The 24959-nt window shown below is 44.1% G+C and overlaps 1 protein-coding gene across 2 annotated transcripts in view; it reads right to left on the bottom strand.

Moving 5' to 3' along the window:
• The window catches only part of nfatc1 (nuclear factor of activated T cells 1), a 66204-nt gene extending 53196 nt beyond the window's left edge, over positions 1 to 13008 (bottom strand). For both annotated transcript variants that reach the window (XM_072675366.1, XM_072675367.1), the window contains exons 1-5: positions 12939 to 13008; positions 8015 to 9044; positions 7599 to 7758; positions 2088 to 2290; positions 306 to 478 (exon numbers count right to left, since the gene is read on the bottom strand). In XM_072675366.1, the coding sequence (XP_072531467.1) occupies positions 306 to 478; positions 2088 to 2290; positions 7599 to 7758; positions 8015 to 9044; positions 12939 to 12957 (1585 nt within the window). In that variant the 5' untranslated portion in view covers positions 12958 to 13008. The remainder of the gene's footprint in view (positions 1 to 305; positions 479 to 2087; positions 2291 to 7598; positions 7759 to 8014; positions 9045 to 12938) is intronic.
• Between the last annotated feature and the right edge of the window lie 11951 nt (positions 13009 to 24959).

Below are 24959 nucleotides of genomic sequence, written 5' to 3'. Positions count from 1 at the left end.
ATGTCTGGTGCACACCCTGTGTAAACTGAATGGTAAAAGCTAGAAAATGCTAATCGCAATATTCAGCCCTAGATAAGTATTTGAGGGTATTTGAATGAATCAATGCAAATTAGTGCAAATTCAACTATTTCACATGAATGTATATGTCACATTGCCGTTGAATGTATTGCAATGCATATCATTATCATCAGTCTATAGCAATATAATTGTAGTAGAGCAGCCCAACAAGTCAGTGTAGTTTATATTGCTATAGGAAGATTTACAAATCATCTATGGGTCATGTGAATGCCTTGATGTGGACTTACAGCACTCAATGGGGTTGGACGCCACCTGCAGGGACACTGTCCTGCCGTTCGGCTGGTTAATATGGACGCGGAACACCATCCTGACGCGGGTGTTCTTCCGCCCAATGTCCGTCTCGCCTTTCCGCAGCTCAATGTCAGAGTTCCGCAGCTTCAGAATTCCAGCACAGTCGATTCTAAACCAAGCAAGCAAGGACAAAACGTTCAGAAGACAAAAACATCTATAAATTCTTAGTAATGTCAAGGCTGAGACACACATGGCTGGCCACCGGTTAAAAACAACGCTGATATTTTTTGCTAAATCAAAGCTGAGCATACGTGCTCATGTTTTTCAACTGACCTTTCTGCCAGAGTGCCTCTTTTGGCCATAATTCTGGTTTTCATAGCACTCCAGAGCATTCATTAAACACTTCATAAACGTCCTCTCTCTCTTTCACTCGGCCTTAAACCTCAGCTTTTCACAAAAGATGCTGTTACAACTTCTCCGCAGTGTCATTTTCCACTGAACATGCGAAAACTACTGTCACTGATTCAAAAGTAATCGTCCTCACATTTTTGGCAATGCTGGATGCCACGCGGCTCATAAGTGGCAGTTAAGTCAATAAAGTAATTACGGCTGCGGTTGCAAGTTTACATGCTCTCGTCATGGACATATCATTGCAGTAGTGTGCTTTCAACGATTTCTTTGGAACTGGAATATATACATACAGGGCAAATAATGTACATACACCAGCTTAAATGATCAATTCAGTGATCTATCAGAAGTAATGGCTTCCTGGTGCCTGCATAAAAAATGGTTCATTTGACAGCTTTCTTTGTACTGACCAATATGCAATAAAATGGGAAAGTCCAAGAAGCTCAGTGCTGATCTGTGTAGCATAAATGTGTCTTGGAGCCAAAATCAATTGTGTGATACTTAAGACGTATGAAGTGACCAGGTGTAAACAGGGTCTACGTCCTTCAAGCATGTTGAGCTGCAGTTCCAACTGAAGCAGTTGTCATAGAGACAACACATGCTAACCTTCATCCTCACAGCACTTGTGGCATCGCGTGATAAGGGGGGTCCTAGCTAGTTCTAGCTACTCCAACCAAATGGGTGGGAATTGGCAATGACAAAAAAAGTAAGAAGGTGTTTGCCAGATTTAGAACTATTTTCCCCAGTCGATGCATAATAACTCCTTCCAAAATAATGAAATAAAATACTCCGTTCTAATATATCAGCCATTACGTTACTAAAAAAATCCAACATGGGGACTTTTTAATATAAATGTATTAGAAACATATCTAGCCACTGCAGGCTTGTAGGAATACCTTCCAAAAAGTCTGAAAGAGGATACAGAGGGGTTTGGGTTTTATATAAGCTGAGTTGAGTAATCCATCCATTAAAGCTGGAGGGAAAAGTGCTGAGCTGGTCAGGCTGCTACTGCACAACACACACACACACACGTGCCAGACCCCACTCCCCTTTTAGAGGTTCCACACAGACACACATATCCTGAGGCCTCCTGTAACACGAGCCCTGCAACTTCTGGGAGGGAAACCCACCAAGCTGGGGCTCCACCAACACACACATGCATATGCACACATTTCCCCAGCTTTGGCTATCAGGAGGTGAGAAACTGTCATGAACCTAGAACTATTACAGTACATAGAATTTTTGGGAATTTTTGTCTTTCACTACTGTTTGACATAAAACCTGGACAGTAATTCAGACACACACACACACACACACACACACACACACACACACAATGACACATTCATTTTTCTCACATAAACACTCACATGGCCCTCATGTTGCTCTCAGGCAGGAGTGGAATCTCCAGCACTTTGGTGTTGGCCTGCATGATCTCGTGGCTGGGTGTGGACACAGTCTTGCCGGTGATGCGGTGGACCTGGTAGAAGGCATGTGGACGCAGGAGGCGGTCGTCCGCCGTGCCGATGAACAGCTGCAGAGTTAGTGGCTCGCTCTCCATGTAGCCGTGCAGCTGAGAAATGCAGAAATTCACAATTTTATACCTGTTTTATATTAAAAAATGCCCACTTTTGTTTAGCGATGGGCCATATGACAATATACTGTTGTTATCATGATAATATAGTACTGTAAAGTGCTTCTGCAAGTTGCCTAAAACCTCAGCAATCCTCAGAACAAGAGTCATATACAGCATACAGTGCATTTAAATGTCTCAGAGTGTTGTGATGTCAATAAGAACAAGGCCTGAGCATTTCCAAGAATATAAAAAGTACTGCAAGTACTGTAATTAATATCCAGCACCTTAACACATAGAGGTTACAGTGAATACAGCCCATTGAAATGACCACAAAAAATGAGCTGTCTCATTGGTCTTCAAAAGACTTCAAAAGCTAAACAGAGAATGGAAATCAGAGTGGAGTGCCCAGCTATGTTTTCAGTAGGTGGGACCAATCTTGCAAGACCCCTAGATCTTCGAAAAAATCCAAGATATAGTGCCATGCAAATGTTTTGGCACCCCTGGTCAGAATTTTAGATTATGAACTGATTTTCTAAACGGCATAAAATTAGTCTATTATTTATGTTTTGCACAATTTTAGAGTGAAAAAAAGCAAAGCATCACCAGGCACAATTTTGGGCACCCCAAGCAATTCGAGCTCTCAAATTACTTCAGCATCAGAACATCTAATCAAGCCTGGTGCACTTTAGACTGTTTAGACCTTGAGCAAGAGTATGTTTCCCAAAAGAGGCACAGAATTTAATGAGAAGTACACCAGAAGTGGATCAGTCATGCTTTGGGCTTGTGTCACAGCATCTGTAAAACAAAAAAGAAAAAGGGCACAGGGAGCCCAAACCTTTGCTTTGAGCCAACTGTATACTCTACATAGTCTACATAGCTGTGTCTGATTATCCTATAACACTGTCAGTCTGTGATCTAAATCTGTATCTGTGGACCTGAGCACAACATGCTCTCAGCAAACGTGGCTGGCACGTTTGTTTCTGAAGGGAGGCGAATAGTATTTGAGGTGAAAAGGCTGGTGAGGCTTGTATATTTACTTTAGAGGATATGTTTAAGCCTGGTATTTCAGTTTAGACAAGCAGAGGCTGGGGGGGGGAGCGAACGGGGAGAGAAAGAGAGAGAGAGAGAGAGAGAGAGAGAGAGATTGCCCTCCCTTCATCACATTATCACCCACTAGAGGAATGCCAAGACTCTGTCCGTTCATGGAACACAGACCAGAGCACCTCGTCCACACTCCCATGACCCGTGGTCAGTTCTTGCCCTCTAATGCTATTGAAGCCTCTCTCACTATCTGCAGCATGCCATAGTAGAGGGAACAACGTGACTGGATCTATACAGGCCTGCTGTGTGGGGACCTTAAGACAAGTGCCCTTCAGGAGCTTGTTAAAAAGGGGTATGTAAAACTTGCAAAATGGAAAGACAAGCATTTGTACCCACAAAGTCCTCTTAAAAAAATAAAATGCAGATTCCGGAAAGAACCGTTTCCAAGTTAAATGGAAATTCGGTTTCATACAGGCCAGAACGAACAGTGCCTAATGTTTTGGAAAAAGAAGGTAGGGAAATAATATGTTGGTGACATTTTAAGTGGTTCTTTTTAGGTGAAATAAACTCTCAAGATTCTCTGATTCAGCTCAACAACATATCAGTGATGTAGTGGCAGTGAAAGGCCTGAATATAGTCAGTAAATGATGGCGTTTTTCACTACATTTGGAGTATTGAAGATATCTTTAGATATTTATCTGAGAAGATATCTGAGTGTGTACCAAGTATAAAACACACATCTCAACATCATCAGCAAGCTATTATAGACATGCTGTTGACACCAGCCTGGAACTGGATCTCAACTGGATTAAGTTTTAGTTGAGATAGGGTTAAGAATACGGTCAGAGTGAAGGATGGGATTAGGATTTGGGATGAGATTAAAGTTAGGGTTAGGAATAGGGCCAGATTTAGGATCAGGATTAGATTTTGGTTCGAGGTTAAGGGCAAGGTATGTATTAGGGTTTGGGGTTGAAGTTAGGATTAGGGTTTTGGGGTGAGGTTAGGATTAGGGTTTTGGGTTGAAGTTAGAATTTGGGCCGGATTGAGGGTAATGATTAGATATTGAGTTGATGTTAAGGATTAGGGTCAGAGTGAGGTTCAGGATTAGATTTTAGTTCGAGGTTAAGGTTGGGGTTTGGATTAGGGTTTTGGGGTGAGGTTAGGATTAGGGTCAGATTGAGGATAATGATTAGATATTGGGTTGATGTTAAGGATTAGGGTCAGAGTGAGGTTCAGGATTAGATTTTGGTTCGAGGTTAAGGGCAAGGTTTGGATTAGGGTTTTAGGGTGAGGTTAGGATTAGGGTTTTGGGTTGAAGTTACAATTAGGGTCAGATTGAGGATAATGATTAGATATTGGGTTGATGTTAAGGATTAGGGTCAGGGTGAGGTTCGGGATTTGATTTTGGTTCAAGGTTAAGGTTAGGGTTTGAATTAGGGATTTGGGGTGAGTTTAGGATTAGGGTTTGGATTAGGGTTTTGGGTTGAGGTTAGGATTATGGCCAGATTGAGGGTAATGATTAGATGGTGAGTTGGGATTAGGGTCAGAGTGAGGGTCAGGATTAGGTTTTGGGTTAAAGTTAAAATTAGGGTTAGGATTAGGTTTTTGGGTTAAGGTTAGGATTAGGGCCAGATTGAGGGTAATAATTAGATGTTTGGATGAAGTTAAGGTTAGGATTAGGGCAAGGGTTAGGTTCTGGGTTGAGGCTTAGGTTAGGTTTTTATATTGAGGTTAGGGTTAGGATTAGGATTTCTGTTTTATTTTTTAATTGTAGTTGTACTAGCGCTAAGGTAATGCTAATTTAAGTATTTTTGTCCATTCTAGACTAAACACAGCTACAAATGACATTTCATATTTTTTATGTGAAGCTAGCATCCGGCATGTTGCAATTTTTTACAGTGACTCACAAAAGAGCCCTGGATTAGACCCGTTTTCCATTTCTAACCACTGACTGCAAACAGTGGTCAGACTACTACTATCACTTGGCTGTAAGTACCTAGACAGAGTACCTAAACGTTCTGTCTCAACTTATCCAACTTGAAATTAGAAAAATGGACCAAAAATAACCTTTAGAAATATTTTTTAAATATTAATATTGTTTTAGTTCCCAGAAGTTATTCTCTGAAGTCTCTGAAGGGCCCGGAGGGTCTCCCAGTAAACCAACAACTACCAGGAGCTTGAGCTTTGTCACTCTTTCCAGTTACGACACTGCTTAGCACTGAGCGAGCCATTCTCCAATCAGACAGATTTCCTGAGCTAGCTAAACGCAGACCCAGAAGCCAAAAGCTGCGGCAGGGCCCACATAGTTCAGCAGCTGCTCACCATCGACTGTCCATTTGATGGTGTGTGTGGTTGGATGTCAAAATAAAAAGGCCTGAAACAGATACTGATGCGGCCTAGCTGAGAACCAAGCAGGCTCCAGGGTGAAGCGCTGGAGTATCGGTCCGAAGCACATGGAGAGATTGTGGGTGTGTGTGTGTGTGTGTGTGTGTGTGTGGGGGGGGGGGGGTAAGAGGTGCAGTCAAGGCTAATTGGAGAGCATCCACAGTGGGGTGTGCTCTGTAATGTAGAGGTTTTACGGGATGGGACAGCCTTGTGTGAGGCTCTCTTGAGCACTCCCCTCCTACACACATACACACACACAACCCCCATCACAAGCCAGCCAAAAAAACGTGTGCGGCTCAGACTGGCCGCCTCCACTGCGCGCCGGCCCCCATGATGTCAGCGCACCACTGGGAACTTTTCACTAAACAAAAGGCGGCCTGTGTGCCGGGCCGGAAACTGCGGTGAGCGCGAAAAAAAGGGGGCTTCGATCGAGAGAGAGAGAGAGAGAGAGAAAGCAAGAGGGGTTGGGTTCTTCACAGGAGAGCAGTGCATAGCCATATGTTTAGCATCATTAGCACCTCATTACGCTGAAGTTTCGGGACAGCCGGCGCAGATGTGAGCCGAGGTGTTCGGCATAGAGCGTTTCAGCAGACGTGGCCCAGCTCCCCCCTGTGTCGTTCTACAGTGTTACTCTGGTTTTGATCCTCCAAGACGTGTGTGTGGTCGAATAGCCTCGGCTACTGACAACTGAGCTTCTGTCCTCTATGACTTATGCCCTCCATTCATGAGAGACTCTGCCCAAGCGGTATGGTCAGTCTCCGAGAGCGAGAAGTAAGATCACAGGAGACGGGTGACTCACCAGCGTCTGTTACGGAACTGACTGGACTGTGCTGTCGTCAAGACTTTGCGGTCTTGTGTAAGACCTGAAGTATTTCACCCACTCCTCCGAGTTTTAGCGCTGCATTATTGCTAAAACACACAGGCTGCTCCTGAACGGCCACTGCTGATTGAGAGCCGTGGTCCTCTGAAAGTGAGCAGGCGACACCTGCATGTGAAGTGTTTTGGAGTTTGCTTCTCTGACAGACAATGTGTGATTGAAGCTCCATAATCACAGAACATTACCTTGCTTTTGGAGTTGGTAATTTACAAACACCAGCCCAAGTCCATTCAGTCCAATTGCAAAATAGAGAATTTATTGTTTTAGTGATGTCACATAAACCACCCTGTTTACATATGGCATATCCACCTATTCACTCTATAGAAGTTAAGCTCTGCCTATTTCAATTCAAGTGAAGTTATGAGTGTTACGTCGTTCTGAATGAGGCAAGTACCCAATACAGCCAGTTAGAACAGAGGTCATTTGCATATGTTGATCTTAACCCTTAGACCCTGTAAGCATGTAAGCCCACACTTTAGTTCCTCACTCTTACAACAACTAATTAACATCAATTTCAAAGACCCTAAAATAAAGCCCTGTGGGACTCCACGAGATATGCTAAGGAAACCGGTTGCCAAATAATTGATAACAGTTTCTGCATTAAGATTAATAACTAGATAATAAACCCAGAGCTCAAAGGATTAAGACGCTCTACATTCTATAAAGACTGAGGCTGGAAATCGTCAGGATAAAAATGTATAATTTTTTTAGGTGCATAAACTCTAAATATGCTTTCCTGACCACATTGCAGATACCATGTGTATTTCCGAAACACTGAGCAGTTGCATGCCTCATTAGATTCTACAAAATATGGCCTGTATGCAACAACGATTTGGTCATGGGCAGCTTTGTAAAGAAACTGGGCTGAATGCTTGCCAAGTAGGATTAAAGGTTACTTCCACAATATAGCCTCAGTACAACACTGTCACCGCTGTGTGGCACGAAGAGAGAATTAAAGGACTTTACACAAGGAAACAGACTCTCAAAGATATAAATGAATACCTGAACCACTGGATGCCCCCCTGCGAGCGCCTTCACAGCCCCTCGGCTCCCTTCTGTCTCATAGTGGGCGCGATGGTGGGATTTAGGCTGGACCTCAATTTGCAGGCTGTACGGCCCAGAACTGGAGGGCAGTTGCCAATCAAGGGCTGGCAAGGACGGGCTAAAGAGAAGAGAGTGGGGTTGAGAAAGTACACTACAAGAGGGATGTTTTGCATCACACATTTATGACGGAATGAAAACAAACTATGTCCTCTGGTCAAGGACGCTGGAAACAGCAGCACGTTATCAACTGGGATGTGATATAAACCTAATTTTTTTAATTAATTTGTTATCTGGTCTAAACATCAGCTGTTGTGGCACAACTAGGATCTTATAGACCCTAGTTAGTTACAACTAACTCAAAAAGTCTGTTTTACCTGATATAGGTCTTTGGTTTGGACCAATACGGCTGTTGAGGTACATCCAGAAAGCCAGTGTAGTTCTCCTTCTTGAAGGGCAGCCTGGAAGTAGAGTAATCCTCATGACAGAGTTCTGCAGAGCCCATGTCCTCCCCTCCAGGCTCAATCTTCAGGCTCACCGTAGCACTGTGCTCCACACTAGTTTTCCTGGTCTTGAGCGGGATCCCCTCCCCGATTTCCACCAACCCGTCCGTGGTGAGGGCATTAATGGCAGCCACAATGGCAGAATTGGTGTACTGGTTGGTGTTGGCCAGCCAAGTGTCTTCGGTCACGCTGAGGCGAGGCGAGGTTTGTGGTGAAGGCCCTGGCGAATGGTTTGGTGAGTATGGATGGTACTTGTGAGAGGCGCCGCTGTTGAAGCTGTACTTGCGCTTACTGCCACAGGGGGAGTTGGGTCGTGAGCCGCGAGAGCCCATCCAGCTGTCGTCGGTTATGCTGGTACGGGGTGATCCGGATGGCGAATGGCGGGGAGACGTGCCCACAGTACTGGACAAGAGCGAAGAGGAACCTTTGGGTGAAACGCAGGGGGACTGCCAGGGAGAGTTTTGCGGTGAGTTGTCATAATTGCAAGAGTAGCCTGACTCGTACGAAGAGGCGTCGGAGTGGCAGCTCCGGGACGAAATGCTGCTCGCTGGGCTCAGGCAGCTGGGGTCGCGATAACCATCACCACTGGGCAACGTTAAGGTCACGATGGAGTTGACTCGCTTGGCCACTGGCACCCTGCTCTCCTCCACTTCGTCCTCAGGGAACTGGCTGTAAGCCGTAATCTCAATGCGCGGACTTTCTAGAGCGGGGGCTCCGTTGGGGCCAGAGCCAGGGGACTGGAAGTATCCCACCGAGGCCATGTCTTCTTGTGGGGAAAAGGAAGGGGGCTGGCTAATGGAGACAGAGATGGTGGGGCTGGTCTGGAGGTTGTGGTACTGGGTGGGCAGGCAGTGGCTGCTCAGTGGAAGGGATAGGGTGACATTTGGTGTGTAGCTGTATGCATCTGAGAAGAGAAAAGCAAAGGGTTGTCATGATTCATTGTTTAGGGTAATGAATCCTTTATGATTTAGGAATTTGCATGGCAGCACTGCACTACAGTAAGAAAACAAAGCCTGATGGGTAAACCCATTTTTATTGTATTGCTTATACTCATCTGTTAATTGCCAGGATTAGTAGGTGAGCTTGAGCGGGGGAAGCACCACAGTGTGCTTGACTACCACAGCCCAGAACCAGGAGTGAATACCTACCTCTGCTTAATTACTAAATAGAAAGTGAAATAATACAACCCTAACATTTGACAAATCACTGTTTTTTTACAGAGTAAAAAGTAGATACAGATTAAAAACATTGACATTTTTCACAAAGGCCTGCTGAAAGGCATCTTGAGGAAAGATAAGATTAGCAACAGTGAATATGTCCTGGTTTTCTACACAGAACAGAAATCATTGATGGAAATAATTGTAATTATAATAGCAGGCCAAAAATAACCACGCCTTAAAAATACCTCGCTGAGCAAAAAGGCAGGTGGAAAACTAAGCCACTCAGTCTAAGACCAGGGTCAGTCAGGTTTGGTACAAGTCTGCTTTGCTAGAACCACAGAATAGAAGGCAACAAGAAGTTGGAAAAGACAAAAAGCCTTCCCGCAACTGCCACCCTATCCCAATCTACTGCATTTGCAATAAGAATCAGCAAGAAGTGGGGAAAAGTTGATATTCGTACCGAACCGCTACAGTAAAGATGTAACAGTCCGAATTGTAAAAGCGCAGCCATGAAAGTCCAAGCTTGCCCAGAGCCTCTTAAATCATCTCACATAGAAACCCTGTTTGTATGCAGTGACTGATTTTTTCCCAGTGAAACGAACCCTTAGAGTAAGGCTCATCAAATCCAGCGAAGGCAACTCAGCAACTCAAGACCCCAGCTTTCCCCCAAGTTTCTCAGCAGTTTTGCAGTATTAGGATAAACTGAAATGGTAGAGAAGGTGTTCTGTGATGCTCGCACTACCATTTCACAACAACTTGTGCTAATTTGTGCTAAGAGGGAACCCCAGCCCTGCAACAGGACTTAATATTACTAAACTGTATCAGTGTGCTCAAAAAGAAGATATATTTAGAGCCATTTGTTGTCATTGAGTGAAAGAGCAGAATGCTCAGTACAAATGGACACAGGTGGGTCCTAGCATGAAAACCCCCTGCCTTACACTGTAAGATGTTAGCAACATGGCCTGCTAAGCTTAGCTCAATCTGATTAGCATCTTAAAATGAAATATTTAAATATTAAGGTGAGCCTTGTGCTGAACCCGGACCTTTGTATTACACTACACCGCTTAATACAGTGCAGTTAACTGGCTATGCTGCCAGACAGTCAACCCCTGCTGTATTGGGCAGTGGTGGCTCAGGCTATTGATAACACAGTCGTTGGTTCGATACCCGGGCGCTTGAGCAAGGCCCTTCACCCTCTCTGCAATGGCTGTCCACCGCTCCGTGCACGTGTGCCCACCGTGCCCACTGTGTGTGTTTGATCACTAGTGTGTATGTGTGTGCGTGTTCACTGCACGGATGGGTTAAATTTCATCGGTGTCCAAGAAATATCCATGGTGAATATGGTTGCCTTCTCTTGTCTATTAGGAATATGCTGCAAAAACACATGTCATGGTGATATTACAGTCTGAAAACGTGCAGGTGCAGGAGCAGAACCGATTGTAGCGGTTGTAGGCCTAGCCAGTGTAGCTCAAAAGAGAATTCTGGCGCTCTGTGAGCTAAACCGGTGCGCAGTCAAGAGCGCTTTTGTCTGCAATAAATTATAGGCTTTCATGTGCGCAGAGCTCCAGAGAAAATTAATAACAGCCTCCCTCTAAGCAAACGGCACAGCGCCGCAAACTCCCTCGAGTGAACTCACAAGTAGAGACTCGAAACGGGCAGAATTTTGCAGCAAAACACTTAAACTTACAATGAGTTGTAACTAGCAGATTTCAAACCCTGACTTAAAAGCATCGTAAAAATGCAAAATCCTACATTTGCCACATTTTTATTTTTCACTGCTGTTAATTTTACTGCTAGACACCCTAGCGGCTTCACAATATTCTGAAATAAATTTGATACGATACTGTATCAAAGTAGTTTTCAATACATAACAGTTTTTAATACATAAAATATGTGTCAATACATTACATTTACATTTACATTTATGGCATTTAGCTGACGCTCTTATCCAGAGCGACTTACAAGGTAACTCGTATTACAGAGGTGGGTCAGTGTAGTGTTAGGAGTCTTGCCCAAGGACTCTTATTGGTGTAGCGCAGCACAGTCACCCAGACTGGGAATCGAACCCCAGCCTCCCACATGGTGTGGTAACTCAGTGGCAGGTAGTGGTGTTATCTGTTGCGCCACACCAACCACATTACACATAATATTTAAATGTTTCCATTTGTTTTAGTTTCTTGGAGCATGATAAAAGTACTACATTTGTCACCAAGCTGTGAGCCTGCACTGTACTCTTACATTGCTACAATAAATGAAACAGTAAAAAGCGTCAACAAAGTTTCATTCTATAATTGATGATTTAACGAAGAATTTGAGCTTAACTTCATTAAAAACTAGGTATTAGATGCTAGCTAACTGTAAACACTTCTCTCCAACAACTTGGAGATGGTTAAGCCAGGCACTAACCTAATCACATGAATTATCTGCTATCTATGTTATTTCATTGCATTTACTGCTATTCATTGTAATATTTAACAAACATACACTTGTCATATAATTTCCCCAGCTGAGTATTGTGTATTAAAGGGCAGTGTGAAGACTACAGCTGAACCCTCTGACCCTGGACATCACCGCTTCCCTCTGGTGGAAGGCTCAGGATTATCAAAGCCTGCACAAGTAGACATGCTAAACAGCTTTCTCTGCTTTAGCCTTTATTAAATACAGTAGACACTTCACATACAACTTTACAACCCTGAATATAATAACTCCACTCTATGCCTCAAATGTACTATTGCATAACTGTACAAATGTTCATATCACTGCTGAAAACTCCAGCTCAACACCAGCTTCTGCTGGTAGCTGGTTTCAGAGGGTCTAAACTGCTCGAGGTGATTGAAAAGCTGGACATCCAGGTGAAATCATACTGGTCAGCCAGCTGGTTGAACTGGTTAGCCAGCATAGCTGTTGTTGTTTTTTTGTTTTTTTTTTATGTTGGATGGACAAGCTGGTCATCAAGCTGGTCATACACTGACCAGTTTGACTAGTTTGGTGAAGCCAGACATACTCCTGGACCTGCATGGTCAAACTGTTCGAGTAGTTTGGTTAAGATATAAGTCATATTGGTGGACCAGCATGGTCAGGTAGTCATGCTGGCCATATACTGGTGGACTAGCTTATCGGGATGGTGGACTAGCTGAACCATCAAACTGAAAACATTGATATTTCTGTATTATTTTAATTGAATTACATTTTAATTGTCTTTGAATCTTTGAAGCTTATTTATAGACCTTATCATATAGTACCTGTCAACTTGTCTACATCTGTTTATTAGGTTTATTAGGTTACATCCCTAACATACATGCATACGTGCACTCACGAGACTAACCCCTATGAAATATGAGCATAATAAGACTGTAATTAACAAGCGAGTTGATTAATTTAACAATGTATTAATTACAAGAGTGCTACAGATAACGGTCCACGTCTCGCGCCACGCCCACCAGCCCTCAGCGCGCAGGCTCCCCTCACTGAGCTCTGCTGCCCACGCGGACCGAGCGTCCAGCGGCAACGCCTTTCAGCACCTCGCAGAAACCCTGGCGGGTCGAATTCGCCCCCTGGACCCCCAGGTAAACCCGGCTATGAGCAAGTGAAGCCTAAAGCATGCTGAGCAGGAAATAATTCAGGAGAAGAGCCGTTACCTTCTTCTGCTGATTTCATACTTGCCGGGAGAAGGACGAACTCTTCTCTGAGGTGAAGCTGAGCGTCCACAGCTGCTCCCAAAAGCTGAAGGGGGGAGAATAAAAAAGCAACAAAAGGAAATCGTCCCTCTTAAAGATAAAACGGCTCCCAGGCGCAGGAAACGCGCATAGCTTCACACTGGTAATGCAGCTGGTCTTCAGAAATCCACACAGCTGGTCTTCACAGCCAGGCGCGCAGAGCTGGGCAGTGACTGGTTCTCCTGCCGTTTGCACTGTGAAGTTAAGTTGGGAAAGAAGTGCCAGGCGGGTCTGGGGTGGTCGTGACGCACTGTTTCACAGCGCAGAGATCTCCGCAGCTTTATAAAGCCGGGAAACACCAGCGCGCGTGACTCCGCCCACCCATGTCTGACGTCAGTAGCACGTCCCAGCGGACGGCGAGAGGGATTCTCTCCTCTCAAGATTTTCCAGATGTGGAGCCCTTATGCTGTGAGAGGAAACGGGCAGCACGAGGAGGGCGCGCGAGGAGGGGCTCGTGCAGTACGTAATATATATATACAGTCAGCCCCATAAGTATGTGGACAGTGACCATTTATGTCATTTTGCCTCTGAAGCTTCACTTCAAGAACTTTTCATATTTGGATCTTTTCATATATCCATAAATATATACAGAATAGTATGACCCCCTTCCTAAGAGTGTGAATAAGCACACTTACTAGTGAACTAAGGGCAGTGAGAACGCACACACACACACACACACCCGGAGCGGTGGGCAGCCAACTCCAGCGCCCGGGGAGCAGAGAGAGTGAAGGGCCTTGCTCAAGGGCCCAACAGTGGCAGCTTGCCGAGCCCGGTATGGAACCCACAGGTGAGGAAATGTGTTCAGTTTAGAGGTCAGCTGCTCCACACTGGCGCACCGATTGCTCTGTACCACTCGTCTGAGTCGTCGCTCCCCCCCTGGCATCAGTGAGCGTTGAAAGGCACTCAATGTGTGAGAAGTCCTTTCCTGGCACTCCTTCACTGCAGCAGCTCAAGAACATCCCACAGAGTTAGGGGTTTCCGAGATGCTAGCACCCTTCGCCCACTGTCAGAGTCATATCAGAACATTATGACCACCCCTGGTTTGGAATCAACTCCGACCCAGACGTCACAGATTTCTCGTGAACAGTTTTGCTGCATGTATAAATAAGCGAGCACACCTGTCAGTTGTAGCAAATCGGTCATGGCCATGTGCAAAGTACACGATTTGACTGATGTCCAAAAGGGCATGATTATAGGGTACCGGGACCTGAGTATCTTGGAAACCACACACACATATATATATATATATATATATATATATATATATATACACACAATTAGCATATATATATATATATATATATATATATATATATATATATATATATATACACACAATTAGCATATATATATATAGTGCAACCCTTTTTAGTGCAATGTAGAAACATATTTATTTATTTTTATTCTTTATTAATACTGAGGTTGTTCTTATTTTTACAATTTTACATATTATTACATTTTTCATATCATTTAAAAGTTGTGCATATTTTTATGTATGTATATTTTCAATATTTGTCGTCCAGGATGACCAAATATAATATTCATATAAATATTAATGACATCAATATGATAATTAAGGGATTATTATTAAGGGACATTTGTTGCTCAGGCTAGCCCAGAAAATACACGAATCAAAAGAAGGTCAAAAGTTCAGATGCGGACATTAATGGGTTAATTAGCACCGAACGGGCGATTACTATTGGCTCTTTCCATGGATACCGAAGCTGCTCCTGAGTGCCGCCCCGTCGCTTAGCAACCGCGGGGCGTCGTCGACGCGCATGTAAACAAGATCCTCCCGCTCTATTTTAAGCGCGAGGAAATGAGATCTTCAAACTCGAGAGGACGATTCCATCCGCGAGCGGCGGGTCTTTTTTTTTGGCCTTGTTGCCGGAGTCGTTTTCAGTGTTGTAGAGGAGATTAGGCGCGTCATTAGCCCTGTTTTGTTGACTTTGTGCGCGAGGCGCAGCGACACACACAGCGCCTGACACGCAGCGCGAGGACCGTCCAAGACTAAGATTTATGAGCAGGCTCATTTTCAGCAGCGTTTCGCGTTAAACTGCTGAGGATTCCTCGCTTTAAGTAGACATTAATCATCATCTGCGAAAACGAGATTACTGCACTTACACAGTTAGGCTGCCTGCTGTGTAAACAGAGTATTTAGTGGGGTGTTTTCAGCTCTGAAGCAGCTCCAAAGCCCAGCCCAGGCTGCTGCAAAGGCATTCTGCACAGAACTACTTTTGCATGGCTTTGATCATCGCACTTGCAAAAGCCTCTGCCACTCCTACTGCATTCTGAAACCATGCATCCTCCTGAAACACGTCTTTCTGCATGACTTTTCATTGCTTTCTGTCATGCACAGCAACAAACAGCTCCTTGGATTACACCTAAAAACCAAAGTCTCCTGTATAGGTGTCCCAATTCACCACATTCATCATTCAGATTGGTGCAGAACAGTGTAATATCAATTTGATGCATTTTTAATACAGTCGACTTGCAGGTGGAAATGAGTTAAAATCCTGTACAGAGGCACACTTTGTAAATGTAAGAAAATAAACATATTGCAAAAAAAACAAAAGCATTCTGAAACATGAAATGTGCCATGTGTTTTATTTTTCCCCACCTAAATAAATTTAGAAAAGCCAAGAACTGTGCTCTTTAAATGTGCAGAAAACACAAGTTTATTTCCTGTAGAGAATTTATTTACTTATTTACTCAATGTGTCGTTCAATCAGGGTTGTCAAGACGTTAGCAAAATACTATATTATTCTTGAATATCTTTGATTAAAATGTACAGTATTTTCTTTTCTTACACAACATCCTAAGCATGCGCTAACACATGTGCTAGCACAAGCTAGTGTGCTAACCGTGAACTAATGCTGCGTCCCATTTATCCTGGAAGTTGGAGCTGGGAGTGACATCACACCCAAGTTGACCACGTCCCAGCTTAACATCGGCCACGACTGGTTTGACAATCCTCTACCAGTGTTCTGTGTGAATCTAAACCAAATAGGCCCTGGGTTAGCCTAGCAATACCAGTTGATTATACAGTATTTAATCAACATCCAAACACTGTGGAAACATGTCCACAGAAAGAATCTGGACAGTACTGTGTGTACGACTGATCAATGAGACACAAATGGATAGAAGTGCTGATAAACTGTATAGCGCTACTGCTTTATTACTGTTAAGGTGCAGTGCAGCCATCTTGGATTTTGAACTGCTGTTGCCCTTCTGACCCTAGGAAATCAGACTGGAACAATGCATTAAACACAAGCTAACCTGCTGCTAACCATGAAGTAATGTGCAAACTTATACGCAATACTCAAGCTATTATGGTAAGCTAATGTGAACTAACGCACAAACCAAAAGCTAACATGCTAACCAGTAACCGATATGCAAACTGTAAACAAACATGTGGCAAATGTGAACTAACATGCTAAACAAGAGCTAACGTTTAGACCCCAAACAAACATGTCAACTTGGAACAACCACACAAAGTGAGAGTTATCGTGGTGGTTGTGAACTAACTTTCAAGTTAACGAGGTAATTGTGAAGTAACGTGCAAACCCCAAGCTAATGTCTTAGCCTCAAATTAACAAGCAACCCTAATGTGGTAAACGTGAGCTAATGCACTAACCACAATCGAATGTGCAAACCACAAACTAACATTAACTTAGAACAACCACACAAACTGAGTTATTGTGGTGCTTATGAGGGGAGTTAACATGGTGGTTGTGAACTAACTGGTCACTCCATCTACAGAAGCTCGTAGCCTTGGTGTAGTTATGGATGATCAGTTATCGTTCTCAGGTCATGTTGCAAACATAACTCGGTCATGCAGATTTCTCCTGTACAACATCTGAAGAATTCGACCCTTCCTCTCTAGAGAGTCGCCCAGGTGCTCGTTCAGTCTCTCGTCACTTCAAGACTTGACTACTGCAACTCTCTTCTGGCTGGTCTCCCTCTGCGCACCATCAGGCCCCAGCAACTCCTCCAGAATGCAACGGCCATGTCTCTCCACTGCTGCGTTCTCTCTTCACTGGCTTCCTGTAGCTGCTGCCCGCATCAGATTCAAACCCCTGACGCTGGCCTACAAAGCCAAGAACGGACCAGCCCCTCCGTACTTGATGGAAATGGTCAAAAGCCGATCTGCACCAAGAGCCCTTCGAGCTTCAAGTACGGCTCGGCTCGACCCGCCATCCCTCAAAATCCACAGAAGACAAGCGTCCAGGCTTTTTTCTGTCCTGGCACCAGAGTGGTGGAACGAACTTCCCCTGGGTGTCCGAACGGCCGAGTCGCTCGCTGTCTTTAAACGCAGACTGAAGACCCTCCACTTTAGAGAATACTTGGGCGAATAGCAGAGTGGTCACCCTTTGGACTAAGTCGCTCTGGATAAGAGCGTCTGCTAAATGCCGTAAATGTAAATGTAACTGTGAGTTAACATGGTGGTTGTGAGGTAACATGCAAACCCCAAGCTAATGTCTTAGCCCCAAATTAACAAGCAACCCTAATGTGGTAAATGTAAGCTAATGCACTAACCACAATCGAATGTGCAAACCACAAACTAACATTAACTTGGAACAACCACACAAACTGAGTTATCCTGGTAGTTGTGAACTAACTGTGAGTTAACATGGTGGTTGTGAGGTAACATGCAAACCCCATACTAATGTCTTAGCTCCAAATTAACAAGCAGTCATACTGTGGTAAATGTGAGCTAATGCACTAATCACAAACTAACTTGCAAACTGGAGCTATGCTGTAAACATGAATGTGCTGTAACTGAGAACTAAGGTCCCTGCCCTGAGCTAATGTGCTAACTGTGAGAAACGTCATTTGCTCCAGCTTGTAGAATATAGTTAAGTGATGCTTATGTATCAAATTAAGAGCCTTATATCGACCGGTGCAATATGCAGCATTGTTCCAAGCTGTTTATAGATGGACAACAAGCATTGCCATGTCTGGTGACAGTAAGAAATAGCCATGTCATAGCCTCCCCTCCTCTATGCACTGATACAGGCGTGAAACACTAGCTGTCAGTTTCATCACGGGGAAATAGTGGCGATGCCCCCCCCCGAATGGCGTTCGCTCCCCGGTCATGCATGCAGAGTGCCCGACTTATTTGTTTGACCTCATGGAAAGCTCTCACCCGCAGGCTTGGGGCCTAATTGGGGCAGGGGTGTGTGTGTGTGTGTGTGTTTGTCCCTCCCTCCAGCCCTCCACTCCCCAGCAATGCGAAACTGAGCCGTGTGTTGCTGTAAACAGTTTTCCTTGCCGCAGGTAATAAATAGCAGCGGCCGTGAGGATCGACGAACGTCCAGCTGGACATCACATCGCCTGTAGTTTTTCCAGTGTTGCGTGCCTGTTTCCTAGGGGAGAGTTTTCCTGTGTCATCCAGACAGTTCCGGAAGCATTGCCTTTAACTCTGCAATGTATGCTACCTAATGACACAAACGACTAAGCTGACAGGTCCTCTGAGGCTGTTTTTTATGGTTGTGGTCTTTAAAAAGAGACTTCTCAAGGGTAAGTAACCTGTTCAATGGGTGACCAGTGAATATCTAATGCCTGGTCCACTAATCGATGTTGAAAACGTGAGTGACCCCCCAAGTCCCCAGGCCTAGACTGATGGCTGTGAGCCTTAAAACCTTGGGGGAGACCTCCAAACACTGCTACATCATGGAAGCAGGCAGAAGTTTCTCCCACTAGACAAAACAAAGATGGCAGATAACAGCAATCTATTGCTATGCTAGCTGTGAGTGCTAGGTTCTGATCCATAAATATTGAACATGTCTAATAGTAGCAATTTAGGATTGGAGGAGTGATGATTGGATTACAGTCTGAAACATGAAATTGATTTGATCTGATTATCATGAGCTTCCATGTCTTTGTCCATACCGAACATTGAAACACACACAATTCATTTTTAACAATTTTTATTTTTTATTTTTACCCTAGTATTCTCCCCAATTTTAGCTGAGCCAAATAGCCCACCCACGCACTAGGATGCCCTTGTTGCAAAGCTCCCGACAATAGGAGGTATGAGGATAAGCACAAGCCTCCTCCAATGCATATGGAGTCAGCCAATGCAGCATCACTACGCAGCCAACGCGCTCATAGGAACGTGCCGAATACCCAGCTATGATACATTAGCCAACAGACATCTGTGCCAGCCAGCACCATGATGGGAGAGGAGTGCGCCATCTACCCCCCCCAGAAGGAGCATGACCGATTGTGCTCTCTTAGACCCTGGCTGCTGATGGCAAACCCGCAATATTCGGGCCATAGTGTCAGTGTCCTAGGGGATTTTCACCCCTAAAGTTTTGGTTCAGTCTGGTCTGAATGGTCTGGTCTGGTCTGTTTGGAGCTTGGACATTTCACGTGAGAATGTTCTCTCGCCTGTTGATCAGACTTGTTAGGGGCCTCCTCTCAAGGGTCTCGCTGCGACTGTTGGTCTGCATTCGAGTGCGATTACTGCTTTCATACCTGCCCAAACGAATCACACCAAGGGTGACAACAAACCTGCTTCCGATTTAAACAGACTAAAAGTGTAGCTGTGCTGAGCCACTACAGGGTTCTGAGCCATAAATATTGAATGTGTCTGATAGTATCAATTTAGGATAGGAAGAGTAAAGATTGGATTATAGGCAGTTTACATTTCACTCCTCTTTTAATCAAGACTTAATCAATGCAGGCATAGTTTTTTTTAAGCAGCTCTTCCAGTTAAATGAGTTGTCCTTGCCTCTACCCTGTGTCAGGACTGGCAGAAGCAGCTTCAGGCTTAGCAGCCCTGCCTCCCCATCCCCATATCACAGCCCTACTCCCAACTAAAGAAGGAGGTGAGCAGCACTGGGTTGAACGAGTTGTTAGCTGGCATAACTGCAGAGGCTCAGTGGGGATTTGGGAATATTATAGAAATATTTAGGCCTGTATGTCTGTAATGTGAACAAATTTGTTGCTGAAATGGTTATGTTAATGTACATCACCTTCTTCACCAACAATAAAAGACATTCCTCTCCCTATTCTTCTTTTGAAGTGATAGTAGTGCTGGCTGTTTTTATTGGTGACGGCACCAAGTACATGCGTACATGCAAAGAAAGCGCATGAAATCCCATCTTACTGTTCACATTCATGTTGCATGTCTACAAATCGGATATGTATCCAATCTAGGACCACATATGAAAGTGACTCAAAGCAGGTCTATGGCACATTTAAGAAAAAAAAAACAGATTTGACTCACTTCAGTCTGGTAATGTGATTGCCTAAGTCTTATGTGTTCCCTAGGACCCACTGCTATAGGCAAACTTAAATTGTCTAGCACTCAACACGTATAATCAGGCCTGAACAGACAAATAGGAAGGTACGTAAGCCGACTGAAAGTCGTTTTTTGGGGGGGTTACACTTCTATTACTCACTCTCAAAACTACATCATTTTTAAGATTAAAAACTGAAAAATAAGCCAGTTTAAAGGCTTTAATACACAATATTTGTGCCTTCTGCTTGTGTATAGCTCTATGCTTTTCCCTATATGTCCGTTTCCACCCAGCATTAGAATCAGCCCAGCTCTAGCTCCAATCTGGCTTTTAATTATTATTATTATTATTATTATTATTATTAATAATAATAATAATAATAATAGTATATATTATGTAACAAAAAATAACTTAAACACTGCAATTACTTTACAAAATGTTATTTGGCACTGTTCTTACAGAGGGTATCAGTCTGGCAAATAGTGAATTCCACTGTATGCACAATGTTACATTTTCAGGGTCAGCACAGCCTGGAGTGATGAGGTGGCAAGGGGGGGGGGTTCTTTTCATGAGGCCCAACAGCCCCAACAGTGCCCCTGTGCACAGAAAGTGCACTTTTCTAGTCGTTCCTGTTGTTCTTTAATGTGTTCTTTAACATTACATTTCTAATATGGTTGTTTCTAATATGGTTAAGTGTAATTATTCACTAATTCATTATTACTGACTGTTTTTGTATTTACTAATAAAATCAAACCGGTCTATTAAAATGGTTTTAAAACAAATATTCTTCCATGCTGCTTTGCCATCAGCAGCCGGAGTCTGAGTGAGCACAACTGTCCGCCCTCTCCACTCATCACTCTTAAAGTGAAGCTGGCTGACAACAGGCATCTGTTGGCCGGTGCAGTGGAGCTGGGGACCCAGCACGTTCCCCAGAGAAGTGCTACATTGGCAGCATTCACATGTTTTGGAGGAGACATGTGCTAAGTCCTTACCCTGCTAGTGTTGGGAGCATTCCTAGTGCTAGGGAGAGTTATGAACAAGGGGGTTGATTGGCAGTACCAAATATTCTTGTTACATTTTGACACAAAATAGTAGTAGTAGTAGTAGTAGTAGTCAGCTTTGATAAATAGCACAGTATATTTCATCTGAGCACTTGTTATAATCAAAATAAACATACAATTATGCTCTTTTTATTCAAGGTCAATGAATCCCACAGGCCAAAATAGCACATACTAGTGCAAAACTTGATGTTCACAAGAACTTTAGGTAATAAACAAAGATCTATTACAACATTAGATGGTAAAATATGTCTTATTATGAGTTTTTAATCAGCAATAATGAGCTCATTTTTGACTGGGAACACAAAAGTAGTTCATATGAAATGTAACACACAACTGGAGGGTTAAGATCACTCTGACTTTTTTGATCATCCTGTAATGTGGACCAGGCATCAATTACCTGAAGAATAATAAGGGTGTTACATTCTGTCTGCTTTATGTTTTGGAAAAAAGAGGGGAAAAGGGACTTCACAGGTTCTTTAGTAGAATCATGACAACTCCCATGGTTCTGTACCTGGTTGAACAGCTCTAATACACAACAAAACTCTTTAAGACAGTTCTAGATTGAACTTTTTTTTTTTAAAGGTTCAGCTATGCTACAAGTCAATATGGCTATCCCAATACAGCAGTCCCAATCAGAGCACCGCGCTATTGATGGCAGGGTTGTAGGTTCAATACACAGACTTGGCAAGATGTCACTGATGGCCCCTCGAGCAAGGCCCATCAATGTCCCTGGTCCCTGGGTGCCACAGCGATGGCTACTCACTGCTCTGGGCACGCAGTCACTGTGTGTGTTCACTGCACAGCTGTGTTAAAGGCTTAGGCCAAATTCCATCTGTGTTCAACACAAATGGTGAATATCCTTGTCTAGGGAACCACCTCTAATTCTTTTGATTATGTACAGTGGAACATCTCAAGAAGATTTACAAGGCCTAACGACACCATCATATGGGGTCAGTTTTCTGGACAGGGACCCTGAACTTTCAATGGTGAATCCCCAAGAAATAATGCTGTGTAGTCCAGGACTAGTCCTATTCCTTGTCCAGGAACCTGGCCCACTGTGTTTAACAACAGTTGAGATAACGTTTAAACGTTCTGAGCTGTTCCAAACCAGACAGAATCTGACTCATGACTCTTTCTTGATTCTGGCTGCACAGAGCCAGGGGGTGTCTGATTAAACAAACAGTGCACGTTGCTATCACATTCTTGGACAAAAGACAGAGCAGAGTGCTAAACCCAAAGTACACTTTCACTGAAAGTAGCTACATGAACTCCAACAACGTTGAATTAACACACTGAGCCTATTGTGGTTTGCAGCAGGTCCATATGGTCTCGGGATGGTGCTAGTGTAAAGGTAGCAGTGGTGATTTGATTCAGCACCTCTTAAGAAGGCAGTAAACATTATTTAAACCCATAAAAATAACATTTTAAACACCTTTATAGATCGACTCATAAAAAATAATGTTTTTTAGCTTGGACGCACCGTTCTAGGAAGATGTCTTTAATGAGTATAGTGTCTGTACATTTATTTTTTTTTTGGAGGGAATTTCTTCCCTTAATTTTCTCCCCAATTAGGACTCCCCCCTACTACACAATTCTTCCAGTACTGGGAGGGGGTGAAGTCTTGGAGGAGAAAGCCAACTGTCAGTTCAATTGGCATCAACTGAATTGCACCTATATGGTGAGTGGAGCTGATAAAGCTATTATGATGGGCAGAGTTCTTTCCAAACCCGGGGTGGTCATAATATTCTAATGTGGAACCAATTTACACATTAAGCACATTTAAACTCGTGTTCCCTTAAGGATTGTCCTTTAGAAATTTCCTGGAGGACATTTACATTAATTGCATTTAGCTGATGCTCTTCTCCAGAGAGCCTAACAGGGCTATTTGAATTACAGAGGTGGACCAGTCTAATGTTAGGAGTCTCGCCTAGTCACTCACACCGGGAATCGAACCCCAGTCTCCCACACGGTGTGGTAGCTCACTGTCCGGCAGTGGTGGCATCTGTTGGGCCACACCAACCACCAACATACACTTTGTGAATACAGTCATTATATGAGGGAGGAATTCAAGTCTGGAACCGCCAGCAGTTGCGTGGAGTTTAAGAGTCTTTTAGGCGACCAAAAGTGATGCTTCTATGGCCTCGTTCCAAAGAACCCTTTTTGGCACTTTTATCAGTAAGAACGTTCGTCATGTACTTGAAACATAAATGAACCGTAACTCCAGATCCGTGGCAGATGTCGAATGAGTGTCGTTACGTCCAGAAGCTGTCGGAAAAGCCCCACTCATGAGGCTGCTATGAGGGGTGATGCACGCATGTGCATCTGCAAATGATGTGTCAGCGCGTTTGAAAGCAGTTAAAATAAACGAATACCACATTTGACCTCTGTTTGCGTCCATGCTTCTTGACGGTCCAGCCTGAGCAGGGGGTGCAGGGGTCTGACGTCATTGGCTACATTCACCTCCAGTGTCGGGTCCCTCAGGGTCTGCCCATCTGTCCGTAACGCAAAGTCTGGTTTGTGGGTTAGTGTGCTGGAAGGACGTGGGATGGACCGTGCACTGACGGGAATCCATTGCTGTTCCCCCTCACAGCAGCCCCAAAATTATGCTGCTCGCCTCTCTTAGCGGGTAAAGCTGGGAAGAATGAGGAGGTTAAGAACGGCATGCTTTCAGAATAATGGTAGAAAACCCTAAAGCTCACAAAAAAGGCCTTAGAAGACCCAAAGAAAGTAGACCAAAAGGAATTACATGCGATTGTTGTCTGCCTGTCTGCCCGTATTTCATTTTTTCACAGGGGAACGTAATCAAACATGTTATTTCAGGGACTTTTACGACGTGATTCATGAGCCTGTGTTATAAAACTCAGGCCACGTTTAAAAATAAACGGAGAGGCTTATAAAGTGCTTAAAGTAGAAACAGTAACAGCAGTATGAGGAGGACTTTACACAGTAATGGCCTCGCTCGCGGAGCTCCCCCCTCCGCTCTTTACATAGCCTTCCTGTCTCCACTCAATGCTCCCTTTGACTGCGGCGCAGTGACGGAATCCCCCAGTCTGTTTCCTGTTGTGTAAGGCTGTTGCCCGGTGACCGTGGCGGTCTTCCAAAAGGGAGGGGCTTCTGGAGCAACAAGAGCTCCCTCGGGCCAGGCGAGCAAACAGTGGGCCTCGGCACGCCGCTCCGCTCCGCCGTGGGGCCCAGACACAACAGTGACTAAGAGCTCCACAACACCGAGTACTGAGCAACAGTTAAGAGACGAAAATTGCCGTTCCAGGTTTGGCAGGGACTATTTTAAAACAAAGCTCTAAAACACCCCATCCTGGATTACTCACACATCAAGACCGCACTGAGTAGAATTTGGTAATGATAATCAGCGAGGAACGCTGGCGATCTAAAAAGCCACTCTTCACTGAATCATATCTAGCTGCTCAGAATCAGGGGGATCAGTAAATGTATTAACTGAGTATTTTGGCCGAATAGCTGTGGAGACCAGAGTCATCCTTCACGGGGCCCAACATCCGGGGCAGCACCACTAGGACAATGGGTTGATGCAGTGTAAGTAGACGCACTGCATTCAGTCTTACTGCGGACATTCAGACCACGAATAAAAAGCAAAACACATCCATTAAAGGTGCCCC

This window comes from Salminus brasiliensis, chromosome 3 (genome assembly GCF_030463535.1).
Source record: "Salminus brasiliensis chromosome 3, fSalBra1.hap2, whole genome shotgun sequence".
In the NCBI taxonomy this organism is placed as follows: domain Eukaryota; kingdom Metazoa; phylum Chordata; class Actinopteri; order Characiformes; family Bryconidae; genus Salminus; species Salminus brasiliensis.
The sequence above is the reverse complement of the archived record's forward strand: the minus strand, read 5'-3'. Positions and strand labels throughout refer to the sequence as shown.